The 10,223-nt window shown below is 29.0% G+C and overlaps 1 protein-coding gene across 2 annotated transcripts; it reads left to right on the forward strand.

Annotated features, from left to right (window-relative positions):
- The first annotated feature begins 5,713 nt into the window (after positions 1-5,713).
- Positions 5,714-8,410, forward strand: LOC126858933 (uncharacterized). 2 transcript variants are annotated; one of them, XM_050609671.1, is made up of 4 exons: positions 5,714-5,844; positions 5,927-5,978; positions 6,088-6,193; positions 7,710-8,410. In XM_050609671.1, the coding sequence occupies exons 3-4, from the start codon at positions 6,131-6,133 to the stop codon at positions 8,136-8,138; spliced, it is 492 nt and encodes a 163-aa protein (XP_050465628.1). In that variant the 5' UTR covers positions 5,714-5,844; positions 5,927-5,978; positions 6,088-6,130; the 3' UTR covers positions 8,139-8,410. The 2 variants fall into 2 exon arrangements, with proteins under 2 accessions (XP_050465628.1, XP_050465627.1); XM_050609670.1 differs by lacking the exon at positions 5,714-5,844 and having other exon boundaries at positions 5,897-5,978.
- The last annotated feature ends 1,813 nt before the right edge of the window (positions 8,411-10,223 follow it).

Here is a 10,223-nt window from a genome sequence, read left to right on the forward strand (position 1 = left end):
ATAAATCTTATAAGATTACTCTTCGATACTCCCGATTCTTCTGACTCTAGCTAGCAACGTCGAGGGAATTGCTCGAGAACCAACAGCGGTCGATTTTGCAATGCCAAAGTTGTAAGTTACGCGCACTAGAAGTCGCCGTGCAATTTCTGAATCACTTCGGCCAAGACGTTACTTGAGACCAAGGTCAGTGGTGCAGTGGCTGCAACCGAGGTCTCCGCTCTATTACTTTTTTGCTCACTCCTTGCTGACTAAGGGCGAACGGAGAGGAGCGGAATAATTGCGTGGATCATCGTCACGTTATTGCCCATTAAAGGAGAGCGGGGCACAAAACACAGAAGCATATCGCGACCGGCAGAGATAAATCAATGTGGCAGGATAATATACCGAGACGCGCTCATTCCCACGAACGCGATCTACCCTTCTTATCTAATCGTGATCTCTCCAGTATTTCGATGTTTCATGCTTTTATCCTCATACAAAAAAAAAAATTTAAATTGCGTATTATGAGTTCCTTTGATTTCTGTCTCTTTCTCTCTCCCTCCTTCCCTCTCTCTCTCTCTCTCTCTCTCTTATTCTCTTTGTATTGTTACATTTCCTATTTAAGAGCCAGATAAATGTACTCATTTAAATGCGAAGGACACAGTGAAACCAAAGTAATGTTTCATTCAGACAGTGCCAGTGCGCTCAAATGAAATGCTTATGATTAATGCAACCGACACTGCATAGGAATGTTAATCGAACTTGCTGAGATCGCAAAAGTATTTTTTTTTTTTTTTTTGTCGTAACATGTCGTTTTTTCCGCGGTACGATAAGCCTCGTTATCGAGGTACCATAAACATCGTCTTATTAATTATTGCTCGCACATACTTTATTCTGTCGATAATTCGTCGGCAGTCGGACCGGTTTGTCTTCACAATCAATTGCAGGCTCATCGAATTGCACGTAAGCAATCATGACGTTAGTTAACGATTAGTTATTCCCACAGTTAGCTTTAGGCTACGCACCAAATTATGACTGCAAATCAATGCAAGTACGATCTGATGTTATCAAATATAAAAGGAAAATTTAGGGTTAGTTTAAACTCTTTATAATACAATATTTTTTAATTAATTTTTAAAATTTGTTTTATTAAGATAAAATTTTCTTTAATTAAATTTTGATTTTGCATGTAATTTTTGTAATTTTTATCCGTTATGTCTTTCTCATAAAATGTGCAAATTGTCAATAATATACTTTTAAACATGCAAAAGCTTAAAAGTTATACAAATATTCAAATTAGGAATAATTTTAATTTAAAGAATGTTTGCCATATGATCATTATTGTGAGAAATACTCTAACACTTTTAGCATCTTAGAAATCTACGTCGTTGGAATCTGTTGTTTCAATCTTCACGAATGAATTCTTAGATAGTATATTCATAAGAAAAACACTTAAGTACGCGCATCTCCGCGCAATATCTTTTCTACAAAGTATAGAAAATTCCACTCTGTGGAGGGAAGTAATGTTGCGGAAGAAATTAATAGTCGCGAGAAATCGCTAAAGTTATAACGATACTGTGAACTTTAACCTTTTCTCAAGAAAAAACATACAACAAAATAACCGAAAATTAATCTCATGATAATAATTTGCTTTTGCATTTTGTGCGCGCAATAAAAAAAGAAATGAATATAGAAGAAAGATATGTATATATATATATATATATATATATATATATATATATATATGCATTGTATTTTTATAAATTCGATTACAAATACCAAATTTGTCGGCATTTTAATATCTTAAGAAATTAAAACGTTAACAATGTTTTGAAAAATAATACATGTTTGGCGATAAGCATGTAGGCATAAAACAAACATTAAAATAATGTCGTAGTAATAATTTAAATTTAATAAATAGAATATTCCAATATGTTTAATTTGTGCAGAATAAATAACTAAATTGTGGCTTTTAAATATAGTTGTGCTATATATATATATATATATATATATATATATATATATATATATATATATATATTAATCATTTCATAGAATTAATTTCATATAGGTCTTCTTTCCATTGTGATTATCTTTTGATTAATTTACATGAATTGTATCAATTCTCTATATCTGCAATCTCAGTATGTACATTTTATAAATAATGATTTTACAAATCGTAATGCCTTGAGGCATGCATATCAATGATAGATGGTATCGTAAATAGCAAGATGTAGCTTCCGTCGTGAAAGCAAATTATGGAGAACTTAATCAAGGATACTATCTATATTTATTAATGACTAAATACAATAAATTATTACACTTTTTTCATACTTTTAATAGAAAATATTTGCGATTTAATTGCGATTTTAATGTATAGTTATAGAAAATTTTGTCTCGTGTTATGTGTATATTTTATAGAATAAGCTGTCATCATCTATTTTATTAAGATATTTAAGAGATAGAGAAAGAGAATTTTTTGATATTTTACAAAATTTGTTAAGTAATATTGTAATTTGTTAAGTAATATTGTATTATATAAATATAACTTTTTTTATTATAAAAAATTAGAAATGCACAAATATCTTAGTAATGTATATTTTTCTACTTATATCTTTTATTTTATGTTTATATTATTTTGTTCTTAATATTTTTATTCGTTATTTATGTACGGCATTTTTAATATTTTACAATTATAAAACAACCTTGTGTAATACATATATTTGTATAATATATTATATATATAATTTTTTAATTTCTTTGCGATAAACGGGAGAATGTAGGTCAGTACAAGCTAACAAGCCGATGATTGCGATATATGTATATGATATTAAAGAAAAATATATTATTGATAATAAAATAATTATAAAATAAAATAATTATAAAATAATTATATAGTAAAATAATTAAATATAGCTTTTTTTTACTTAGATTCTTATGAACAAAATAATGACCATTATCAAGTATGAGACTATTCCTTGATTAATTTGTTATATCTGTTTGCAGTGTCTAATGCTCTCTAATTCTTATATATGACCCAATGTATGACGCAAACACAAGGATACATATAATGCACTCAGGTCACGTATCCAGGTTTTGACCTACTGACCTACGATCCCGTGACGTCACGGGAAAGCAGTAGGACAGCGAAAGGGTGGCAAGGCTGGAATAGGTGGAACTTCAATATGACGAAGAAAATGTGTTTCTCGTACGCTGAAATGATGGAAATAATTCAAACGTTATAAGCATTTTCTGAAATGCTGTGAAATATGTGAGTTAAAAAATTTTTATGTGCGTACATTTTTTTATATTTAAACATAATTGGATTTTTTTATAAAATATAAAAATATAAGAAAATAATAAAAATATTTAATAGGATATTTCAATTATAAAACAATTTTTGTTATTTAAGTAATAAATAACAAGATCGTATTATAATTTTATGTTTCGTAGACAAGTCTCATAAAACTCTTTATTACATTTTCGATTATGCAATTTGCAAACAAATATAAAATACTTCGAAAAGAACGAAATAACGTTTAAGCTTTTTATATATGATTTCCTACTACTTTATTTTTTACTTATTGTTACAACAAAAATATTATTTATAAGCACATATTTGTATACATATTTATAATTTAATATTGGCAACACATATTTACATAGTATTTATATTGATCTATTATTCAACTTTTCATTTAATTTGTCTATTTATTCTTTTAATAACATTTTTTTAAAGAGATATTCTATTTAGTTTTTTTAAAATATTTAGTATATGTATATTTATATATATTCTTTGTCTCATGATTAAAGAAAGATAAATATATATGTGTGTATATTTGCTCTCATGTCGGAGATGTCAGTTTCTATAAGATAGAAGCATGGCTCATACTTTGTTAATATGCGTTATCATATCTTGATATATGATATGATATCTTGAAATTTTAATATTTGCTCTAGCGAAGTTTTGCTCAAATCAATGTCGACTAATCGCTATGTTTGCTAGCCAATGTCAGACAATTAACCAAGGCTGGCACCATCCTTTGTCTAAATTCTTGCGCTCTCCAGCTCCGCTTTATATGCTATTTTACTACTTTTTATATCCCTTTCTTACTCGTATTTTTGATAAAATTTTTTCATGTGAACAAAACTATCGAGTTTGTCGCAGTCTCATCCTCCCGGAGATTAGCGAGAAGCCTAAAACTGATTGATATAAAAGATCATTGCGCGATCGAAAGGAAAGCTTTCATCGCCAAGAATCATCGATGTAAATGACAGCTTTCTGGTTAGACTTATTTATCATCGCTCAGGCGTCCTCATGACAGCAACAATTTCTGCCGAATTATTTACTACCATCACGAATCGACGAACAAATTTGAGCGCCACTGCGTGAGCAGTGGATGCGAATTTTTGAGGGTGAACATTGAAAAGATACATTTTAATTGGAGTACTTGATGTAATTGGAAACGAGGTATATATGATCTGCATCAATAATTCTGTAGATTTATAAATTGAATAAAAATTAATAATTTTCTAAAAGTTAGTTTTTCAAATAAAATGTTTTTAGAAATTAACTTCAATTAAAAAATATTATATATATATATATATATATATATATATATATATAAAATTTAGAATATAAATTTGTATTCTTTAAGTTTAAATTTTTTTGAATATAAATTTTTTTGAGCATTTTTTCTTGAGAGATTATATTGTTGAGTATAAATGATTAAAATTCTGTTGAAATTGTGAGATATAAAATTGACAAATAGATATATATGTATGTTAACATATACAAATAAAAAAAATTTATTTATAATTTATAATTAAGTTCAAGTAAACTTATTAACTGGCAGCTAATTACAAAGATTTTTAAAAATAAGCTTTTAAAAGAGAGAGAGAGAGAGAGAGAGAGAGATAGAAAAAGAATTTCTATAAATTTAAAACAGAAATTTAAAAACAAATAAATTTATTTATATGTATACATATATAATGTATTATTAATTATATATATTATTAATTATGTGTGTGTGTATATATATATATATATATATATATATATATGTAAAATTATGAAAATTTGTTGAGTATTCTATATATAATCAATATAATTAAATTAAACGACAAATTATATGAGAAATATTTCGAAATAGATTACCATATTCCCTGTTGCAAACACGATGTGAACGCGTTTATACATAATAGTACATAATAGTACATACATAACGTACAAATAGTATGTACACATAGTATGTGCATATGTCTTTCCGCTTCAGTAAGCGTTTCCTCGAAATGTCTCCTCGTATAAACCACCTCCGCATATTTTAACGAACGATTCGAGAAACGTCAACTTGCACGTGGAATACCGTCCAATTTTCCGTCTATTTCGCGGAAACGTGTAGAATATCCGTTCACCTTGACATTATATAGCGAGATATCCAATATGTATCTCTACCGTATCACACATGACTTTTCTTATATTTTTCCGTCGATTTCGCTGATGCATCAAATATGCTTGATAAATATTGCCGGTGTATCTTAAACATCATGTTGCTTAAATATACATATAAGATATGACCTTACGCATCTCAACAAACACGTCTATTTACTTTATAACAATTCTCTATATGTTATTCCACCCCAAAACTGTAACACGATATGATTCAATGTTGTCGATTCTATCGTCAAGAAAATGTTCTACAGTGCCTCTTATTTTCATCGACAAGAATTGAATCCTTACTTTTGTATCTACTTAAGCCGCTACAGTCGGCAATACAACTGTGTTGAATTATTGATTTATATCGATTTATGTATTACTAGCTTAACGTTTTCTATGTCTTTCTCTCTTTTTTGGAGATTATATATGTATTTGTATACTTGTCGATATTTATAACTGCTTCCTTAATTCTATCTTGTTAATTTAGTCTTTTCTTTTCTATTATTTTAGAGTTTATCTCCAAGAGTTTAATTTACTCAAAACAAACATCTCAAAGAAAATGGTAATATTTAATTATAATAGTAAATTTAATTCATTTATTATAATGTGGCAATATTTTTCTAATAATTTAAAGAGTTAAACTTTGCAAAATATTATTTTTGTAATTCTAGATACCATCGCCGTCTTTTACGAGTCAGTATTCACGGCCGTTCTATGATTCGGATAGTCGACCCATCTTCTAGTTTCAGGCAGAACGCCAGCGAGTGGATCTATAAGGTCAGTCCTGACAGTAAAAACGTGCGACCAATGCGAAATTTACCCCGGGAGGGGTCTCTTCCAAATGGGTCACTTTAGTAGAAAGAAGAAAGAGAGCAAGGTTACGCGCACGCAAACGACGACGACGGAGATGTCGCAAAGCTATAAAAGTCGAAAGCCGCTGTCGGACACACAAGCGAACGTGTTCGAGACGCAGGGGCTCTAAGCGAATTACTTGGGATCCACACGTGGATCTCAAGGTGCGCAGCCTTGAAAAAGCTAGCGACGACCGTGAAATCGATCGTCGTAGCAGCTGCACGATGCTTTCTCATGCAATCTTGAAACTAATGTCAGTATAGATCGAACAAATCACATGTCAATTTCACAAACCGCGGCATTATTTTATCAACGATTTGTATTCTTCCACGAATGAATATTGAATTTCTTTTCTTACATTATTACATTATGCAAAATATTTTGCAGTTTTATAACTCAATTTGGATCATTTTGAGACGAAAAATTGAAATGGATGTGTATATGAAATTAATTGATAAATAAAATAACTTTTTAATTAAAAATATATAACATATTTAAAAATTAAATATTTTTACATATTTTATATCTTATATTTTAAAAATATTAAATCTCATTAACACTTGTGCATCTTATAAATATTTATTGTTATTAATGAGAGTTACAATGAGAGATTACATAAATTTACATCGATTTCATAAAAAAATATAGGTATAACTAAAGCATACGTCATGCCATCATCGCCAAGTATCATTATTGTTTTAACTAACTTCTGACTTCAATTAGTGCTACGATACACATATCAATCATTATTATAACTTTTGCTTCAGATTGATACTTGCTATTTGCTCTATAAAAGATTATTGTTTTGTTATTTATCAAAGTTTAATTAGCTAAAGATTATAAAACTTTTACAAGATCGATGTCTTCATGTCACTATTTAACGTGCTTATTACATTATACAATTGCACCAAATGTCACATTGCAAGTAATATGAAATAAATTTTTTATATAAAATATTTTTCTTTATTTCTCTTTAACAATAACTATTGAAGCTTAATAACTCTCTATTGTACATAAATAATAGTAACAATTATTTCTATATGTCAAATGTCAAAAAGAGGAATTATTATATTAAATAAATTAATTACATTTATAATCGTGGCTATAAAATGCTTTCAATAATAAAAAAAGATTAATACTTATTACAAAATTATTAAAAAATAAATTTTATTAAAAATTGTCACATTTTGATATTTGATAAATTATCATCTAGTTCAAATCTTAGTTTGAAAAAATTAATTAATTAATAATAATTCAATACAATTAGTGATACTAAAATTCTATTTCAATTACTAAGATAATTACAATAATTACAATTAATGAGATAATTTTTTTTAATTATTTATTGATTATTGATAATTTAGTTTATTAATTTTTAAAAGCATTATTTTATTCTGTGATTTATTTAATTTTTGCGATATTAACATTTACTTATTTCTAGATGCTATTTCTCTGGTCGAGGGAGCCGTCAATTCCTAATCCCAGAATCCATGGTTCGCCTGGTCCATGGTTCGCCTGGTTTGCGACGGCTGTTCTATTGTGGCGCTGTCGACGTCGCATCACCAGAGCTATTCTGGCGGTGTCGCCGCTAAAGCTGCTAAGAAGACGCAATGCCGCTTTAGCGATCAATCAGAAGATGATATTGAAGCAGCAGAAACGACACCTGACGCAATTACACAAGCACAAGGCCATCGGCATACGGCGGGCGAAGCGACTGTGCACCGGCGACGGTCCGCACATGTCCGGCGACATGTCAATGATTCAAGCCGCAACGCAGATCCATTATAGGGTCACCAGAAGCGGCAGGGTCTACGGCAAATACCCGAACAAGAACGTTATACCAAACGGCAGCATTCAAGGAAGCCACTGACGCCGCATTAGAATTATCGAGCTCCCATTTACTGTCCTTGTCCCCTTATACAAATCTCGTGATCGTCGTGATTGTCGTCGTATCGTTGTCGTAACTCCGTATTCTCTAAAAAATAATCGCGCGAATATGACGTGACATGCTTTTATATCTCTTTCTCATGACATCAATTTCTTTTATAAGAGATGTGCTGTTCTCGTAACTCGAAAAATACATTATAATCATTTTTCGCATTTATTAAGAATCAAATAGTGCTGAGAATTAATTAAATTACTTTATCTTGATATAATTTGGAAGAAATACCACAGCATTTAGCAGATTTATCTTTTATTATGCATGAAATGTTATACAGAAATTATATGACACAGTTATGCATTTCATGCATAATTAAAAAAATTAAATAATATTATTGATTTAATAAATAATTGGTTTCAGGAATTTAATTTGCCGTTTGTGCGGATTGTTGATAATTTTTGCGCCAAAATTAAAATTACATTAATAGAAATAAAATATTTGTATTATAAAAGAAATGAATTAAATTGCGTACGTTATGAGAGAAAAGATGGGATTAAAAAATTGAAAAATATTATCAATATTGTTGTCTTCTTGTCCAACCAATTTTTTTATGCTAATTACTATACAATTTATCCACACTTGATATTTGAAATACATTTTTCTAATTTTGAAAACTTTAGAGTAGATCTCTGTAAAGAAGACCCTGACTTATGTTAGTATATTTTTTGTTTTTTATATTCTCGATACATTTTTGAAAACAATATTGTTTAATAATCACTTTTTAAAAAATTATTATAGAACTCAATCTTTGGATTTTTGACTGCGTTTATCTCATCTTCATTTTCAAATTATAAATCTATAAGAGCTGATTGCACTTAAGACGCTTAGTGTGTGCTTGCAGAGTATTACATGTTCTTTAGTTCTTTAGTTTCTTTTCATTTACAGATGTTTCAATGTTTTAACTTAGGAATAATCTGTGTTTTCTTAACAGAATTGTCAAGGCATCAATAATTTTGGAATTTTTTATGATTGAAAGTTTAAAAAATTTAATGAAGCAACATATTTACCTGATATTTGTACATTTTATTTGTATTTTTACAAACATTTATTTATCCCGTTAAGACATAATCGTTTAATTTATATATTAATTAGAGAATAAATTAAAAAAAGCTAACATTCTCAAATTTTTTAAACAAAGATAAAATGCCAATTGGAATGATGAAACGTCTAAAACGCCTTTCCTTAAGCTGTCGCGCAAGTGGTGTATCGCGGAAAAGCACTCGTTGCCACAGCCCAAGTAACAATGAAATACTGCAGAACTTTCGTATCAGAGATGTGCCAATTTGAGCGGCACAATGCCCGCAGTTTCAGAATGAGCGAATGCATGGAACATGTGCATCGTTGTGGAGAATGGTTGGTAACTGTGCCAAATTTATTCATTCAATATAACCGGCTATATATATGTATATATATGTCACTGACACTAAGGCTAATCTCATTGCACATTGTTATTTAAAGATTCAAAAGGATACAATACTTGCAACATATGAGTTTTCTTTTAAATTTCATAAAATATGTTATATATATATATATATATATATATATATATATATATATATATCGATTGTATCTAATTATTTATTATTGCCTTTGTTCTATGATGCCGATTAATTATCTTTATATACACTATGTTGTTTCGTATCGATAAGGCTTAATCAGCGAGTGAGTTAGTATTATTATTTTATCATTAAACAAAAATTATTGAATTTAATAACTTAGATATATATATACATATATATATATATATATTTTTTTTTTGTTTTGAAGAAATTAATAATATGTTATTTTATTTTTGTTCGATATTGCTGCGGGTTTAATATTGCTTTTAAAAAATAAAAAAAATTATAATACACTTTTCTAAAGTTTGCAATAATGTGTTGAAAGACTGTCATTGCATACTTTTGCAATTTTTTTGTAATATCGGCAACTAAATCTAGTGTGCGACGGTCAAGTTCGCTCGTGGCGTGTTGCTTTCATTGACGGGCAATCAAACGCCAGCTTGCGGCGTGTTGT

The sequence above is a fragment of the Cataglyphis hispanica genome, chromosome 2 (genome assembly GCF_021464435.1).
Source record: "Cataglyphis hispanica isolate Lineage 1 chromosome 2, ULB_Chis1_1.0, whole genome shotgun sequence".
Lineage (NCBI taxonomy): Eukaryota > Metazoa > Arthropoda > Insecta > Hymenoptera > Formicidae > Cataglyphis > Cataglyphis hispanica.

Coding starts and splice junctions, on each gene's coding strand:
- LOC126858933 (XM_050609671.1), top strand. CDS start 6,131: ATGATTCGGATAGTCGACCCATCTTCTAGTTTCAGGCAGAACGCCAGC. Junction 6,194..7,709: donor CCAGCGAGTGGATCTATAAG/GTCAGTCCTGAC, acceptor ACTTATTTCTAG/ATGCTATTTCTCTGGTCGAG.